This window comes from Sorex fumeus, unplaced genomic scaffold (assembly GCF_029834395.1).
Source record: "Sorex fumeus unplaced genomic scaffold, SorFum_2.1 ptg000151l, whole genome shotgun sequence".
NCBI classification, from domain to species: Eukaryota; Metazoa; Chordata; class Mammalia; order Eulipotyphla; family Soricidae; genus Sorex; species Sorex fumeus.
Window position 1 is genome coordinate 546,096 of NW_026606208.1, and position 18,650 is coordinate 564,745.

Consider the following 18,650-nt stretch of genomic DNA (forward strand, 5'->3'; position numbering starts at 1 on the left):
ATTCATCCATCGTCTGCCTCTCCTAGAGTAAAATGTGCCGTGTGGTCATGTTTGATGCGCAGCTGACAACAAAAATAATACTTTGAAACCATCCACTGTTAAGAAGGTTATAAAACTGCTCATTCAGAAAAAGGACGGAAGTCAGACTTAACCGTCACTCCTGGGGCCGAGGCGCGACCAGCTGCTGCCCTCGCCCACTGCTGGCCTTGGCGATCTTAGTCCACGTGAGCCGGGGCTGGGTTTGGGGGTGGGGGTCTCTTGGAGAGTCCCCCGGCATGAAGGTCTGAGAGACTGAGGCGGGGCAGGAAAGACGGGAGAGATGGAGGAGAGAGATGGGGTGAGGCAGGCGTCAGGAAGAGTGGACACCTGTGCTGTTCTTGGACATGCTGGCCGGCAGGCAGGCAGGCTGTTGGCCTGAGACACAGACCTGGTCCCTTCCCAGCTTACAGACAGCAAAGCGACCCTCACACACCAACAAGGCCAGGTGGTAGGTTGTCTCTCAACAACCCCCCTGATGAAGTGTGTGATGACGGGGTGGAAAGGAAACAGTCACATGGGCACTGCCCAGAAATGGCTGCGTGGGAAACAGCTCCCAGTGGGGTGTGGCAGAGACCACGGCCATCGGTGGGACTTAATGCCAAAGCAGAGACCCCCAACACTGTCAGACCAGGGAGGGGAGCCTGGGGCGGGGGAAAGGATTGAGGGCGCTGCCCAAGGGGTGGTGCCAGCCCTCCCCGGCCAGAGGGGTCTTCCCAGGAGCACGCTTGGCCCTGGACTCCAGGGGTGCTATGTGGAAACGCCCCTGGCCTTAGTGGCAGTTTGCAAGGACACCCCCTTCCTGCTTCCCACTGTGGCTGGAGAAATCTGGGGTCCAGCCTGAAAGAGTGTCTGGAAGGAGAGATGAAGGCAGCGGGCAGAAGAAGGTTCTGGAAACACAGCCGTATCCTTTCCCAGCCTGCGGACCGGATCTTCTTTCCTGAAGCCACTGAAGAGCAGGTGGAAGCTACTCTCCTTCCGCCTGGAGACATAGGGTGTGTGTATGTGTATGTGTTTTGGGGGTAAGGGGGGCTACGGGAAAATGTCCCCAGGGGCTCCCACGTCTCCGGCCTCGGTCCGTGGTGACGTGGCATCTCCCGAGCCCAGGTCCAGGGTTTCGGGGTAGCTGGAGAATTCCTGAGGCGCGGGGAAGCCATCGGCCGTGTGAGCGCGGGGCCCGTACACGCGCTCCTGCAGCTCAGCGATGTCGTTGCGGATGTCGGCCAGCATGAGAAGCAGAAAGTCGAAGGAGCCGGGGGGACCCTGGGCACACACAGGGGAGTGGTCAGAGCCCTGGCCGGGTCCCCCCTGGCAGCGGGCTCCGTGCCCCTCAAGGTCCCCCACCTCCGGCTGACATCACCGCGTGCATAACCGAGACTGGGATGTGAGCATAGAGGTGGAGGGGCCCAGAGGTCGGGGGACCCCGTGGGGCATGAATCTCAGCTCTGCTGCATCCGAGCTGGAGGCACGTGCCCCCGTGTCTCTGGGGCCGTCACCCCAGCTGTGACCCCCCGCTCACTAGGGCTCCCTGTCCTAAGGAAACTGCATCCCTAGGCTCACAGGTGAGGCTGAAAGTGAGCACGGCGGGGGCCGCACATGCTCCTGAAAGGGGGGTTATGGGAATGACTGCAAGGATGGGGGCCGTGGGCATGCCCCCCGCATGGAACTGGTCCCAGGCAGCTGTTAATGTGCCTCTGACCGACTCCAGGAAAGGGCTGGAAGCCCGCAGGTGCGCTCCATGACCTGAACTATTATTCAGGAGATGGGCAGGGGGGGGATGTGCAGGGGAGAAGGGGCTGCTCACAGAGTGAACAGCTCAGGCCCTGGGCAGGGACTTAACGTGCCGACCCCAGAACCATGTTCTGTGCTAAGGAAACTGCATCCAGAGCTCAGCCTGGGAGAGTGTGTGTGTGTGTGGGGGAGGCTTTGGTGGAGGGGGTGCTGCACTTAGAGCTGCATGACCCTCGCCACAGCTCCAGGGATATGGAGAGGGGCACTGGGAGCACTGCGGGGGGCAGCACCTGCCACTCACCTCATTCATTCCAGGGGAGGATGGAGGGGACAGTGTCAGAATTGCTCAGGGGTGCCCCAGTGGGGACAGAAACCCAGGCCCACACCCTCTTCCCACGCGGGCGTCTGCTCTGGGCAGGGAACCCCAACACCACCGCCCAACTCCCATTCCTCCTCATGGGTCCCAGGCAGCGTGCTAGGCTCGGCCCCATTGGAGGTTCTGGCCCCTGGGTGTGCCCCGGCCTGATGCCATGAGACCCCTTCTCTGCCCGCTCCCCTCCTCTGCCTCCCGATTCAGGGAACAGAGTCCAGGACTCATGCCTGGAGGGAGGATTCCCCACGCCCCGGCCACCTCTCTCAGCTCCGAATTTCTTTCTTGTCTCTTCAATAACTCTTTTCCCTTTTTTGTGTTTTGGGCCACCCCTGGTGCTGTTGGGCTGGCTGGGGTTTGAGTCTTCAGACGTGGCAAGGAAAGAGAATCATGGAAGAGCAGACAATGAAATTTCAGAAGTTTCCAAGCGGCTGCTACAGGGCCCTGCCTTGTCCCCACAGAGTGGATGGCCAGGTGCGTAAGGGCCATGAGGGGCCAGCTTGGCTAAGGTCACCAACTGCTGGGCTATTGGGCCACAGCCCTGGGGACAGTGCCGCCGGGAGCCGGGGGTGCTACTTACCGGAGAGCCCCTGGGCCCCGGCGCCCCTCGCTCTCCCTGAAACAGAAGAGGGGGGTTAGTTTCCTGAACTCTACCCCTCCTGTTCCCCAGAGGGCTCCGTGCTCTCTGGGAAACTGAGGCAAGCCTGACGCCAGCCTGCCAAGAGAACCCAAGCACCCCCCCCCCCCCCAGCCATGCTGAGAAGGCCCATTGCTGGAGCCAGGGTGGTCACTTGGGAGGATGCATGCTAGGATGTAGGGACTGGAGGGCAGCAAACACTCTGCACGGCTTCAACATATGGGCAACGGGGTGCCGTGGGCCTGAGAAGGACTGTGGAGGCCCACGAGGGGCCAGCAGCTCAGGAGTGGCTGACTAGTGGTCACTGTCTCCACTATGGTTGTCTCGTGACTTGGAGAAAAGGGATTTTTTCCCATTTTCTCCTGGCATCGAGGCACGAGGGGCCTGAGTAGCCTGGGCTCAGCTCCACTTGCTACCCATGGTGGGGTGTGTGTGAGGCCCAGGACAAACTCACCTTGGCACCGTGCCTGCCCGGGGCACCTGGCGGGCCCTGCCAGAGAGACGCACCGTTAGATGGGAGGATGTGGGCCGGGCCCCCACCCACCCACCCACCCCCGTACTGACCACAGGGCCCCTCCGGCCTTGCTTGATGTGGGACAGGTCTGGAGACGGGCCCATGGGGCCCATAGAGCCGCGGGGACCTGGCTGTCCTGGGGGGCCGGGCATCCCGGGGAAGCCGGGGCTCCCTTTAGGTCCCGGAGAGCCTGAAAAAAAGCACAACCCTCAGTGCCCTGTGAGGAGGACGGGACCCCTCACCCATCAGTGTCCTTGAGGAGAAAAAGGCCCCCACACCCCACCAGTGTCCTGTGAGGAGGATGGGGACCCCATACCCCATTAGTGCCCTGTGAGGAGAACGAGGGTCCCTCACCCTGTCAGTGCCCTTTGAGGAGTATGGGGACCCCCCACACCCTCAGTGCCCTGTGAGGAGAAAAAGGCCCCTCACCCCATCAGTGCCCTGTGAGAACGGGCCCCCCACCCTGTCAGTGCCCTGTGAGAAGAACGAGGGACCCCCACTCCGTCAGTGCCCTGTGAGGAGGACGGGCGCCCCCCACCCCATCAGTGCCCTGTGAGGAGGACAAGGGGCCCCACACCCTGTCAGTGTCCTGTGAAGAGGACAGGGACTCCCACTCCCTTTAGTGCCCTGTGAGGAGGACAGGTGTTAGTTATCCTCACACTGTTAGTTATGCCAGGGATCGAACCCGGGTCGGCTGCACGCCAGGCAAGTGCCCTCCCTGCTGTACTACAGGTCATAAAAGGGGGAAGTCTGAAATCTCGAGAGTCTACATGTGCTCACAGATCACCGGGGAAGGAGAGTACAGGTGAGGCAGATGGGAAACGGGGCAGGTTGTGAGCTAACAGCTGTGACACGCTGGGCTCTGTCACCCCACCCCAGCCCCATCCAGGGGCAGGTAGAGCCATTTCCCCAGAAGCGCGTGGGGCAGGTAGAGCTGTTTTCTTCCACATGGGTTTGGAGACTGCCCGCTCCGACAGTCCTGCAAGGCCTCCCCTTACCCATGGGGTGCTCCCTGCTTGGGTGTCTGCTTGTCCCCCCACAGTGGGGCACCCTGGGCAGCTCCCAGGGAACATGAGCCCCGACCCTGCCCTGGAGGAGCTGGCCTTTTGCCCACACTCACCAGGGGGCCCCTGCCCCCCTGGCAGGCCAGGGGGTCCCGGCAGGTACGCGTTGGAGGCCAGCACCTTGTCTCTACTGAGGTACTTGCCCAGGTCGGTGGCGCTGTTGGGGAGCAGGGAGATCTGCAGAGAGGGGACAGGGGTCAGGCAGCGGCCAGTAGGACATTCCTTCTACCCGAGTCCTCGCAAAGGCCCCTCCCCGCTTAACGCTGTCCAGGGGACAGGTCTCTGGCCTCCCACTGCGAGGCAACTGTCCACCGCTGACCGCATGGCCAGCCTTGTCTAAAGCCTCTGTGGGCCTAGGGACACCTCGTACCTCTCTAGACCCAACACCTCCAGCACCCACAGAGGCCAAGCTGCTTCCCAGTGTGTTTGTTCCTCTTTGTCCTGGAGTCGGCCCAGTGGGGAGTCCCCGACCTTCAGGACCCCGTAGTCTTGGGATGTAGAACCGGGGTATGGTGTTAGCACCACTAGATGCTCTGGGCTCAGCAGGGGAGGAGACAGGTGCTCACAGGAAGACTCTGCCCCCTAGAGTCTATCGAGGATGGTAAGCATAAATGGGGGAGTCCTGGAAGAGGGGGTGAGGGATCAAGTTCCTGGGTCAGCCGAGTAGGGGAAAGGAGACTTGGGCGTGGGGGGTCACATGAGGTCAAAGGCGGTACTCTGGCACATGGAGTGTGGGAAATGGACACTGTCCATCACTGCTGTTCACATCGCGCCCGGGAGGAGGAGAGAATAGTGTGTGCGGGTGCATGGACACTGTCCCTTTCCAGAGGGGCTGATGTCCACCCCCAAGGGTACCCGGCCTGGATGCTTCCGAGGAGGCCCATTCTGAGATGTCGCTCTCCTCCATGTTCCGGAGACCCCCTTTGATGGTCCTTCCTCACCTCCCGGCCACAGAGGACCCCTGATCAGGGAAGTGGAGATGGGCGGGCATGCCAAAGGCACCTCATGGCACAGAGACGGACAGAGATGGACCCAACAAGAAGTGCCCGGGGACAGAACTCAGGACAGCAACAGACCAAGGCAGGAAGCAGCATAGGGAAGATAGCGGAGCAGAGATATGGGGTCCAGCTGAGCTGGCCCTGGGAAGTGCCCACTCCGGGGAGACTCAGAAACGGGCATCAGGCTGGGCTGGCCTGGGAAGTTCCCACGACAGGGAGTCTCCTTCCTTCCCTGGTGTGTAGAGATGTGGAACCTGAAAGACCAGCTTCTTTCTGCAGCACAACCCGGAGCTAAGGGTCCTGTCACCCTCCTTCGCTCTGCCCACAGCCCTGGGACAGTAGCATGACCTCGGCCCCGTTGCCTCCGGGACCATAGAGGGGTCAGTGCCAAGATGTGAGTGGGTGTGGGACCTGACACTCGGGTAGGGTTTGGTGTCACTCACAGCGCTGCAGGGAGAAGATCCCTCCTGGGCTCCAGAGATGGTCTGCAGACCTCAGGGTGACTGATGACCCCACAGGGGAAAGGGGGGCAGCTTTGGGGCCTCAAGGTCCCCCTGTGTGCCCTGGTCTGTGAAATGGGCCAGCTTTCCCCCAGACCCCTTCGGGGTCAGCTCCGCACTGACCAGTGACACTCAGACCCCCAGCCAGGGGTGACAATGCTTCTGTTCCTCATTCCTTCATGTGGTTATGCTGACCAGGTCTCTGTGTGCTGCCCGTGCTGGACCCCATGCTGTCTGGGCCGCAACTGGGACTGGGCACTGGGCATGTTCTCTGCTTGAGCTAACGCAGTGCCACCAAGTGCCCAGTGCCCCTCAGCGCAGCCCACAGTGGCCACTGCTACCCGGCCACTGTGGTTCTCATTAGGGGCGGCTGTGTGTTTGCTCAATGGAGAGAACCAATCTCGTGTTAACCCTCTGGCCTTAGCCGTGACGGGATGAATCAGACACGCCACTTTGATGCGCCGGGAGCTGTGAGCAGCAGCGGTCAGACAGACCTGTGCCGCTGCCATCTGTCTTTCATCGTCCTGAGCATCCTTTCCAGGACTCTGAGAAGCAGCTGACCTGCCTGACCTGCGGCCTGGGAAACTGTGAACTGAGCATCGCTGATGTGGCCCAACAGCGTGAAACACTCACATTCTGACAGTGTGTGCCTGACAGTCTGGTTGTGGCTTGACCACTGTCGGAGGCACGCAACAAAGCTGCCACAGAAAGGACCACTTGTTTGGGAAGTCCTGAAGGAGGTAGGCAAATCAGTGTACACAGTGTCCAGGATGGGAAAGTCCCGCTGCCTTAGCAATCATGAAGGACTTTGTCACTCTAAAGGAGGGGCTTCCAGGGGTGCTTGGCGGGCTGGGGTGGCCCTGGGGACCACCCAGGGCGACATGGGTGCTGTCGGGATCAGACTCAGGGAGTCACATGCCGGTCTGCTGGCAATCGAAGGCCACTGTCCAGCCACTTGTCCAGTCCCTCCCTTCTGCTGCTGAGGGCCAGCCCTGACAGGGTGGACAGAATACCCGAGCAAGTCTTGCTGCACCCACCTCAGCAAGGGGTCACTGGTGCATGGAGCCACATATACTGCTGCAAGGGTGAGGATGACTTCCGGTGGGCTTCTGCAAGCCCTCCTGAACTGCATCCTCTCAGGCCCGATCTCCATTGGTCCTTCCCTCCATTGGCCCCTCCCTCCATTCTCTATTGGTCCCAATCACCATTAGCCCTTCCTTCCATTGGTCCCTTCCTTCTCTGGTCCCTCCCTCTATTGGTCTCTTTCTCCATTGGTCCCTCTCTTTATTGGTCCTGCCCTCCATTGGCCCTTCTTGCATTGGTTCCTCCCTCCATTGGTCCCTCCTTCCACTGGTCCCTCCCTTCATTGGTCCCTCCCTCCACTGGTCCTTCCCTCCATTGGCCCTCCCTCTGTTGGTCCCTCCATCCACTGGTTCCTCCAATCATTTCTCTTTCCCTCCTCTGGTCCTTCCTTCCAGTGGTCCCTCCCTTCATTGTTCCCTCTCTCCATTGGTCCCTCCTTCCACTGGTCCCTCCCTTCCAGCCCTTTCCTGCAACCCTTCTCTCCCTCCCTTTCCGTCCTTCCCCAGACTGCTGCCCTGTGCTCCTTGGGGCACTGCTCTCTGCACCTACCTTCTGCTTGAGCTGAAGCAGCGTCTGCTTCATCTGCTGGAACTCCTTGCAGGTGGCACAGCAGGTTCCGGCTCTCACGGCGCTCTCCGACTTCTCCTCATGCCCTGGGACAGGAGACAGGACCGCAGTAGACACCAGTTTTGGGGAGCAGGGGCAGTGGACAGGGGCCACGCGAGAGCAGGGCCCGGAGACTGTACAGTTCTCAGTGTGCATGTAGAAGCCCACCAGAAGTCACATGAGGGAGGCAGGGAGCTCCGCCAGGATCCAGGCCCAGCTCTCCTCATGGAGCCCCCCAGTCTCAAGTGGGGCATGCACACCGGACACTTTTTAATCCCCTGCAGAGCCTGGAAAAACCTCCCTTGCCCAAGGGCTCATTTTTGTGCTCTGAGCGCACCAGCTCAGGCAGTGGGCTCCAGGGGAGCCCTCAACGCTGAGGGTCCAGCTGTTAGGAGGCAGCAAAGCCCAGGTAGGTGGGGGTCACACAGATGGAAGCAGGTCAGGGACATGGCCCTGTGCTGGGAAGAGGCACCTCCGGGAGCACTTAATACCAGAATGCCAGCAGGGGGCAGTGTGTGGGCCGAGCAAGAGCACATGGTGACTGCGCTCCACCCGTCCCTCTGCAGAGCTCTGTGCTCTGACCAGAGAACACTGGCCCCTGTCCTTTTGAGGAAGTACCAGGACACTGAACGTGATTGCTCCAAAAGGCATCTGAAGCTCCCACAGACAGATCTCGGCCACTCTCTGCCACTTAGGACCTTTCTACATGGAAGTCTCAGCCTGTGTCTTCAGTTTCTGATGACTCTGACAGCATTGGTGGGGACGGGCATCAGGACTCAATGACACCTGGAGTTTCTAGAATAGTGTCTCCCTTGGGTAGAGGTGCCGCCAACCACTACGCCCCATCATCCAGCATGAAGAGTCAGGGCCAATGGTAGCAGTGGTGTGTGCTGTGACAGGTCTCACAGTGTCACAGGAACTGTGTGCGATGATGTGTGCCAGTGTCATAGTGTCACAGGAACTGTGTGTGATGACATGTGCCAGTGTCACAGGAGTCTTGTACTACGACGCTCCTCACGGTGTCACAGAAGCCATATGCTATGATGTGTGTCACAGTATCACAGGAGCTGTGTGCTATGATGCCCCTCACAATGCCACAGAAACTGTGTGCTACGATATGTCTCACAGTGTTACAGGAACTGTGTGCGATGATGTGTGCCAGTGTCACAGGACTCTTGTACTAAGACGCCCCTCACAGTGTCACAGGAGCCATATGATATGATGTGTGTCACAGTATCACAGGAGCTGTGTGCTATGATGCCCCTCACAATGCCACAGAAACCGTGTGCTACGATATGTCTCACAGTGTTACAGGAACTGTGTACTATGACGTGTGCCAGTGTCACAGGAGTCTTGTACTACGATGCCCCTCACAGTGTCACAGGAGCCATATGTTTTGATGTGTGTCACAGTATCACAGGATCTGTGTGCTATGATGTCCCTCACAATGCCACAGAAACCATGTGCTATGATATATCTCACAGTGTTACAGGAACTGTGTGCTATGACGTGTGTCAGTGTCACAAGAGACTTGTTCTACAATGGCCCTCACAGTGTCACAGGAGCCATATGCTATGATGTGTGTCACCATATCACAGGAGCTGTGTGCTATGATGTCCCTCACAATGCCACAAAAACCATGTGCTACCATGTGTCTCACAGTGTCACAGGAGCTGTCTGCTATTTAATATGTCTCAGTGTCACAGAGCCGTGTGCTGTGGTGCCCCTTGCAGTATCACAGTGTCAGGAGCATTGTGCTGTGGTGGCCCTCACAGTGTCACAGGAGCCATGTGCTATGGCGCTTCTCACAGTGTCACAGGACCCGTGTGCTACAATATGTCTCAGTGTCCCAGGAGCTGTGTGCTGTGGCACCCTTCAGGGTCCCAGGAGCCGTGTGCTGTGGTGGCCCTCACGTTGTTCACAGGAGCCGTGTGCTACAATATGTTTCAGTGTCCCAGGAGCCATGGGCTGTGGTGGCCCTCACAGTCACAGGAGCCGTGTGCTATAATTATGTCTCAGTGTCATAGGAGCCGTGTGCTACAATATGTCTCAGTGTTTCACATCCGTGTGCTACAATACATTTCCCAGTGCTCGTGTGCTATGACAGGCCCCGTTGTCACAGGTGTGGGTGGCCCTGAAACAGGAGCCTCTGGAAAGTGCTCTCGTGGGCCATGAACAGGCTGGAAGCTGGTTTCTCTTCCAAAACGGGCTCCTCTGCCCTGCAGTTCTCCTCCTGGAACTTCAGCTGAGAAGTAGAAATAATCGTGTGTCTAATAGGAAGAATCCACTGAGAAATCTGGGCTGATGTCGCTGGCCTCGCCTGTTTGCAGTCCAGGGACGCCTCACGGAGCCGCCTCCAGGGCACTCGGTAGCAGAGCCTGCACCGGCAGCAGGCGGCCACAGGGGGGCATGTGGGACACACTCGGAGCGTTGGAATTCCTTACATACCGCATTAATAATATTTAATAAACCCCGGGAATGACAGAATGCTCCCCACATACTTCCCATGGCCAGCAGCACACGAGTGAGGTCTGTCCGCATTTATGAGCCATTGTGCAGACGGCCTCTTGTTGTACCCACGCAGGGTGGCGGGTGGCTATTCCCCTGATGCTTCTGCACGGGGGTAGATCATATCAGCAGTTTTTCCAGCCTCCCGGGTTTTGGCCAGCAGATTAGCCAGGCGTGAGGGTTACAAGAAACACCTGGTCAGCCCTGACACTCTAACTGTCTGTAAGTCCTGCTGGGCGCCGTGCTGCGTCATCAGAAAGTAAACACAAGCTGAAAAACAGAGACCCGAGCGCCTGTCTGTGGAACAGCGCATCTTTAACTCATCCCCCTATTGGGGCTCCCTGAGCTCCCTGAAGTCACTAAACGGTCTCCAGTGACATGTTTCCCAAGAGACGCCCAGAGGCACCACCGTGCAGTCCTGCCTTGCAGCCAGTGTCCCTGGGGCCAGACCTTGTGCCCCCAGCCTGCCTGCACTTCCCTTCCTCCAACCACAAGGCCCTGCATAAGGCAAATAAAGTTAAAATCCCCAGTAGTGGGCAGCGGCCACAAAGAGGTCTGGAGAGCTGGCCTGGGGCCAGAGCAAATGCCTGGAATTCACACCTGGTTCTGAACCCCGTCTGGGGCTCTCTGCTCCTGAAGTCTGGCTGGGTCCAGTGAGCAGGCAGGCCCGCCTGTCCCTCCTTCCAAGCCCTGTTGAGGTGGCCTCATAAAAAAGCAAATTGAGGGAAGGTCTTGGCCACACTCAATAATCACCCTCCATAAAACAAAGTAACCGCCACGGAGCACGGGGCTTATTAGTCCCCAACAGATGCAGCTGGTGGGCTGCCTGGGACGTGGCAGATGTGAGGCTCCATGGATGCCTTTCCGCCCCCTGCCCCCAGCACGTCTGTCCATGAGTCAGCTTCCGGTGGGAGGGGCCAAGCTGCCCAGGTCTGCCAGGTCTATGGGCGGGCTCCTGGGGGTGCTGGGTGTCACTTCACCCCCCTTTGCCCCAGCACCCCAAACCATGAGACTAAGGGGTCTTCAGAGCTCCCCTAGTTCCACAGTCGAAATGGCCCCAAGGGAGGCCGTGCCTGTCCATGTGCTTCTACTGACCAGGGAGTCGCCAGGACAGTGCTCAGCTAACTGCCTGGGAGTCATCAGGGACAGGGACCTCTCCTCAGCACTGCAGCTGCCATGGAACAAAACCCTGAAACAAAAGCAACTCACCAGGGCACTTGCTGCTGGCACACCCAAACCCCCAGGTCAGCACCTGCCTTCCCGGCGGCATGTCCCATCTGATGCGATCCTCATGGCCCACAAATGTGACTGTCCTGTCTCTGGGCTTCCATTTATGTGTGGGTTCCTCTCCTCAGCCCAAATGTCTGCGTGGCCCTGGCTCCCGCCGGCGGGAGGGAAACCAGTGCAGCCCTCTGTAGCATAGAGCTCATGAGACACGTGGGAATACCAAGTCAAGAATACTTCATGTAGCTATGAAATTTCCATATAAGTGGATTGACATGGTGAGTATCATGCTAAGTGAAATGAGTCAGAGAGAGAGGGACAGACATAGGATGACTGCACTCATTTGTGGAATATAAAGTAACAGAATGTGGGAATAACACCCAAGGATAGTAGAGATAAAGACCAGGAGGATTGCTCCATGGCTTTGAAGCCAGCCTCACATGCTGGGGGAAAAGGCAGCTGGGAGAGACAAGGGACCACCAAGTAAAGGATGCTTGGAGAGCCCGCTTGGGATGGGAGATGTGTGCTGAAAGTAGACTATGGACCGAACATGATGACCACTTAGTACCCATATTGCAAATCATAACACCCAAAAGGAGAGAGAGAGAGTAAAAGGGAAAGTGCCTCAAAGGAGAGGGGTGGGGGGGTGGGTAGGTGGCAGGAGGGATACTGGGATCATTGGTGGTGGAGAATGGGCACTGGTGGAGGGATGGGTACTTGAACACTGTATGACTGAAACATAGTCATGAAAGTTTGTAAGCCTGAAACTATACCATACGGTGATTAATTAAAAATAAAAAAAATTAAAAAATTTAAAAAATGTTTACAATAAAAAAAGAATTTTTCATAGTCTAATAAACAGAGTGTTTTAAATTAAAAAAGAATGAATACTTCATGATGCCACAGCCAGGGAAGGTGTCTGTGACCCAGGGGCTGGCAGTTGTCAATAAAAATAGACTCATCTCTGTTCATGAATGGGTGGTGCAGAGGGAACAGGCACCACTGAGTTCTGAGATGCCTGGGAGCGTGGTGGTAAGAAGCAGAATTCTCAACCTCTGGTTTGCACATTTCCTGCTGTTCCACTGAATAGCAGCGGCCTTGTCACCGAGGGAGGCTTTCAGCAGCTCATGGCCTGCAGTGGACACGAGGCTGGAAAGCAGAATTTTCAGACAACCGGGCGGGTCTTACTGCTCCAGTGGGAGGCCTTGATGAATAGGAAAACTGACCCCAAGAAACAAAGAAAGAAACCTGTTCTCACTCCTTCTTGCAGCAGGGCCTTGGCTGTTGTGCTGGGAATGACAGCAATTACCCTGCAGGTTGACCAGATGTCTGCTGTGTGATGTTTCATGAGGATTTGGGGGGAAGTGCCCGTTTCAACAAAATGAACTGTTTGTATAAGGGTCACACCTGGTGGGTCCTGAGGTGCTGGGGATTGAACTCAGGAACTTGCATGTGCAAGGTCTGTGTGCCACAATCCTGCCCACCCCTCCCCCACATCAACGTTTTATAATGCCCTCTCCTGTTTTTTAATGCACACAAATTCTTAAGATGTGGGTGCAGGAATGCATTATCCCTCAAACATGCAAGCACACAGCCTTCTTCTTCTTCTTCTTCTTCTTCTTCTTCTTCTTCTTCTTCTTCTTCTTCTTCTTCTTCTTCTTCTTCTTCTTCTTCTTTTCTATTTTGGCTTTTTTGGGTCACAACCAGTGATGTTCAGGGGTTACTCCTAGCTCTGCACTCAGGAATTACTTCTGGTGGTGCTCAGGGGACCATATGTAATGCTGGGGATAGAACCCAGGTCGGTTGTATGCAAGGCAAATGCCTTATATTCTGTACTATGGCTCCTGCCCCAGAGAGCCTTCTTAAGGATGCCACATTCACAGATCTCTCACGGGACTCCAAACGACATGGAAGAATTACTGTTCTTTTTGCAAAGGTCTGTGGTCAGTGGGTAAGAGAAAATGTCTTTCAGAGGGCAGTTGGGATAGAGAAGGGACCACTATGAAAATGATAGTGGGAAACGATGACTATGGACAAGAACTGAGTGTTGAAAGGAGGTAAAGGATCATGCATGATAATTTTTCATTATGGTTTGTATGGAGTGATAGCACAGCAGTAGGGTGTTTGCCTTGCATGCAGCCAACATGGCTGACTCAAGTTCGATTCCTCCGCCCCTCTCGGAGAGCCAGGCAAGTTACCAGGAGTATCTCGCCCGCACGGCAGAGCCTGGCAAGCTACCTGTGACGTACTCGATATGCCAAACACAGTAACAACAAGTCTCATGATGGAGACGTTACTGGGTCCGCTCGAGCAAATCGCTGAACAACGGGAGGACCGTGACTGTGATGGTTTGTAGAGCAAACCATAATGCCCCAAAGGAAAGAGAGAGAGAGAACGAGAACGTGGGCTGGGGGTGGGGGAGCAGAGAAAAGTGACTCCCATAGAGGCAGACTAGGGGTGGGGGTGGAAGGAGGGAAAATGATGGTGGGAAATATACACTGGTCAAGGGTCTAGTGTTGGAACATTGTATGACCCAAACCCAATCATGAACAGCTTTGTAACTATGATTTAATTAAAAATAAACATCTTTCAATGAAAGAGATACTATAAAACATTCAAAACAATTGTAAAGTAGAGCTGTACATCGGAGTGATCATGTTTCATATTTTCCCTGAACTTTGGAGCTTAGAAACTCAAGTGGCCTCACTTAAGATTCTTGCTCTCTTGTACCCAAACTGCGTTGGGGGAAAGTTTAAGAACAAGTCCTCTCTCAGGGAGGGGAAGCAGATCAGATTCCCAGGGCTGGCTCAGTATGAGGGACCACCCAAGCCTGACCGTGGTATTTGGGGTTTCCTGTCATGGAACCCCAGTCTGACCTGCTGCAGGCTGCAGTCCTGGAATTACAGGGGCTGCCCATTGGGTGCAAAGTCCCGGAGGTTGCAGAGCACCGTCACCAGGCACATAGAGTGAAGATAGGTGGCTGAGGTGTCCATGCCCTCAGGAAAGCCGGCGTGGAGGACAGCTGGAAGCCCAAACCCACAAAAAATCAGAACCTACTGGATTGGCGCTGGTATCTGGGAAAGCATGCCCTAGAAAATGCCAGGGGCCAGAATGGTGGCATCCCACTTCTTTCCTGAGAAGCACATCAGTTTAGAGGTAAGTCCCACAGTCCCCACTTTGCAGTGTAGGACAGGAAAGGTCATTTTAATTCTGAAGGTCAAGAGGGGCCTGGAGCACATATGACACTTGAGCTTGGTTGTCACCCACATCGACCCTCTTTTATTGGGGCGGGGTTTGTGCCACACCTGGCGATGCTCAGGGGTTATTCCTGGATCTAGACTCAGGAATCACTCCTGCTCGTGCTTAGGGGACCACGTGAAGATGCTGGGGATCCACCCGGGGTTGGCAGTGTGAAAGGGAAGCATCGACCTGCTGGACTATCACTGCGGTCCACCTCCCCCCTCTAGAGATGTCCACCCTGATCCTTTCTTATCTAACACTAGGATGGTCCCAGGGCTGTTTCCTCTCTGGAGAAGTCTTCCTTCTCTCTTGAGCACATTACTCTTCCCTCCCCCGCTTCCTCAGAATCTCCATCCAAAACCCGATCTACTTCCAAACACTAAACCAAAAGAGGGGTCTCAGAACACACGTCTTTGAGTTGGCTTTGCTGCCCCCAAACCAGCTCCCAGCTTCTGGCATCTTCCCGAGGCTTCCTGCATGCCTCAGACTCTGAAAGCGTTACACAGTCCCGCACTCTGTCAGGGTCCCCTAAGGTTTTGTTGTTCTTCTGTCTGGTTTGGGGGCCGCACTTAGTGGTCAGTGCTCACGCCTTGGGGGTGCTCAGAGCCCGATGGGACCAGCCCAGCTGCACGCAGAGCCACAGCCTTTGCACTCTCCTGCCCCTCCAGTGGCATTTTCATACAGACTCATCTCTGGAGCTCCCAACACGACTCGATTCTTTCTCCTTGTGAGATGGCTGTGCCTGGCCCCAGGTCACTGCTGCCATCAGTGTCGTGTTGGCCTCCCCCCAAATCTGGCAGTGTGGAATCTCCCACGGCAGCAGGAGACCCCTCTCCTGAGCACCAGAAGCTTCCTACCACCTCACCTCCTGGTTTCTGATGCTTGGCCGGAGGCCCCACGGGGCCTGCTTGCTCCAGCGCCCCCAGCATCCTGCCCTTTTTCTCTAGCTGGAGGTGGTGGCAGCCCAGAATCTCGGATCTATTGGCACCTCCTGGCTGCAAGGGCTGGAGGCAGCTACCCTGTTTTTCTTTGTCACCCCCTTAAATAAGCCACTGCGGCATCCTGCAGTCCGCGTGCCCAGCGGCCAGACACCTTGGCTAAAGGCGGCTACTCTGATGCCAGCCGGCTCTGCCCTTGCTGGTTCTGCAGCACGATCAGCGGGGAGAGAGGCCGGACAAGGCCTGCGCGCTGCTGGGGCCCTGATTTCTCAGCCCACCTGGGGAGGGGATTTCCAAGGAAAAACCCCAACTTGCCAGTGGGGACCCAGTGGGTGCTGCTGGGTGCTCTGCAAGGGAGTGCTCTGGGCTGCGTCTCTGAACTGTGCTTCCCCGCTGTAGTCTGGTGCGGGGGAGGGGGTCTTCCGTAGATTCATCTGGACACTACCAGCACTGCTTGGGGGGCGCGACCCTCACTGCCCACCCCACCCCGCCTTCCTCCTCCCCTCCGGCCTGTCATTCACATATCATCCCCAGCAGTCGCCCCTTCCCGCGTGCCTGAGTGAGGGGGTGCCGGCTGTCACTCACCAGTGTCGTTGGGGTACCTGTCGGCCCGGGTGCACGTCCTGCCGCCGTCCTCCAGCACGTACCCAGCCCGACACTCGCAGCGGAAGCTGCCCGGCGTGTTGATGCAAGTGTGCGCGCACAGGGAGGCGTTGCCGGCTGCGCACTCGTCCACATCTGTGGGGAGCCAGAGGCAGGGATGCTCAGGCCACCCCAGAATTTCCTCCAGCGCGCAGGAGGGTGGGAAGGGGGGCCGACTGGGGACACCCGGCTGGAAAGGGCCTGCTGGGAGCCCCCAGTGCCCAGGTGTTCTCTGCGCAACCCCAAGGAGCCCCAGTCTTGTGCTGGGATCCCCGCTGCGTCCATCGAGGTTGATGCCCCGACTCCCGACTCCCGCTGCACTCAGGAATCCCAGGAACCGAAGCAGGGACATTGGGGATTTGCCTTATGGGGACCACATGGGGATGTGCTGAGGGCTCACTCCCCGCTCTGTGTTCAGTGATCGCTCCTGGGGTGCAGGGTGCAGGCACCAGGTAGGCCATGTCTAAGACAAGTGCCCTCCCCGCTGTCCTGCCTCTCTGGTGCCCTAGGCAGGGAACATTTGTGATCGTGAGGACTTTCTGCAGGGACTCTCTCCCCGGCCTCCTGGCATCTCCCATCTCTGTGTTCTGGGACATGGTGCGACCCAGGAGAAGCCCCTTCCAGTGAAAGGACAGCACCATAAAGAGGCCAAATGGAGCAGAGTCCCTGGAGGTTTCTGCCTCGTCAGTGGCCCCACCAGCAGTGGGAAGGTGCCTCGTGGCTCTTCAAATGGGCAAAGAGCCAGAGTGCCCTGAACTCGGGGAGACTTTTTTTTCTCTTTTTTTCCTTTTTTGGGTCACACCTGGTGATGCACTCACGAATTATTCCTGGCAGTGCTCAGAGTACCATATGGGATCCTGGGAATCAAACCCGGATCGACCACATGCAAGGCTAACACCCTAACCAGCCCCAAGATTTTTCTCTTTATGAGGGCACCTGCTTACTGTCTGCGAAGAGAAGGAGGCCCAGGTCCACTTGCTAGTCATTGCTGGAGGTTCTCTGTGTGTGTGGGTGTGTGGGTGTGTGTGTGGGGGGAAGGTGTCGGCCACGGGAATGTCACCATGCTCATGTGGCCTGGCCATACTGCAGGCAACATCCCATCGGAGAGCCCAGCTCACTCCTGGCCAGGACTCAGCTGCTCTCACCCTCCCTGAAACCTCATGCCTGAGCCCTCGGCAGTCCTGGTGGCTGTCCATGACCCGAGGATCTTGGCACCCCCAAGTCAAGTGACAGTGTCAGGTAAGCTGCCATCAGGGTGGGGCAGCCTGGGGAGCTGGTCCCGGGGGGGGGGGTCAGCCAGGGCTCATGGAGGGCGTGGGGGCACTGACCCAGGCAGTAGGGCTTCTCCCGACGGCGGTGCCTCTCCCGGTCATAGCGGTACCCAGGGTAGCAGGTGCAGAGCACGCGGCCGAAGTTGTCTGTGCACTGCTGTTCGCAGGGTGCCCCTGCACACACGTCATAGTCTGCAAGAGAGAGGGGAAGTGCATCAACCGGAGGCTCCTGGGGCAGGGGCCATGGGGGACTGTCCTGGCACAGTAGCCTGCAGCTGAGAGCTGTTTACTGCCCAGGTGCTGGTGCCCTGTGGAGGGGCTGGGCAGACGTCGGGGCACATAGCGTGGGTGCTGCTTCCCGATGCCACCTCCTCCAGGGAGCAGAGATGCCACTTTCCAGGGCTGGTGCTGTGCCTCCTACCAGCACTGGGGGACCCCTGGGTGCTCCTGACGGGATGGGGCACAGGAGCCCTCGGGTGAGCTCGTGCTTGTGTCCTGTGTGAGTAAAGGGGCCTGGGGCTGGGCGGGGGCGGCGAGGGGCCGCTGCGACAGAGACCTGAGTATTATCAGAGAGGTGACCTGTGACTGCTGTGCGGGTGCCCGTGGGGACGGAGAAGGGGCTTGACTGGAGCCAGGGGTCAGGACCTCCGGCCACCTTCCCAGCTGCACATGGGGTGCCCCCCCCATTCTCGTCGATGAGGCGCCATCTCCCACACACTTAATGAGCCCTGGCTCTGGCTGGACACAGGCGCGCTGGCCGATGCCATATGTCATAAATCACGGGGCGGCCTTCCCCAGGTGCCGACAGATGGACGGGCCTGGACACAGCGTCTGGCTGGGCTGCTCTGCAGGCCATGGTAGAGGGGGGCTGCTGGCCAGGCTTTGGCAGGGCTGCTCTGACCAGAAGAAACCTGCATTCCTTGTGGGTCTGGACTCAGGCGTGATAGTGCTCCTCACTTCATACCTGGACTCAGGCCTGACAGTGCTCCTCACACCTGGACTCAGGCCAGACAGTGCTCCTCGTGCCTGGACTCAGGTCTGACATAGCTCCTCACACCTGGACTCAGGCCTGAAAGTGCTCCTCACACATGGACTCAGGCCAGACAGTGCTCCCCATGCCTGGACTCAGACCTGACAGTGCTCCTCACACCTGGACTCAGGCCAGACAGTGCTCTCCCACACCTGGACTCCAGGCCCACTCTGTCCCATAAGCCCTTGCTGCATTGTGAGGGTGGGGCTGTCCCTCAGTATTGGGCCCGGTGGTGCTTGGGGTCACTTGGGGGTGCTC

At 57.6% G+C, this 18,650-nt stretch overlaps 1 protein-coding gene across 1 annotated transcript in view; it reads right to left on the reverse strand.

The window, feature by feature from the left end:
- Positions 1–515: 515 nt before the first annotated feature.
- The window catches only part of CCBE1 (collagen and calcium binding EGF domains 1), a 172,109-nt gene continuing 153,974 nt past the window's right edge, over positions 516–18,650 (reverse strand). Inside the window, exons 4-11 of the mRNA XM_056106970.1 lie at positions 17,420–17,554; positions 16,035–16,187; positions 7,483–7,586; positions 4,409–4,529; positions 3,339–3,478; positions 3,229–3,264; positions 2,718–2,753; positions 516–1,299 (exon numbers count right to left, since the gene is read on the reverse strand). Coding sequence (XP_055962945.1) covers positions 1,069–1,299; positions 2,718–2,753; positions 3,229–3,264; positions 3,339–3,478; positions 4,409–4,529; positions 7,483–7,586; positions 16,035–16,187; positions 17,420–17,554 — 956 coding nt within the window. The 3' untranslated portion in view covers positions 516–1,068. The remainder of the gene's footprint in view (positions 1,300–2,717; positions 2,754–3,228; positions 3,265–3,338; positions 3,479–4,408; positions 4,530–7,482; positions 7,587–16,034; positions 16,188–17,419; positions 17,555–18,650) is intronic.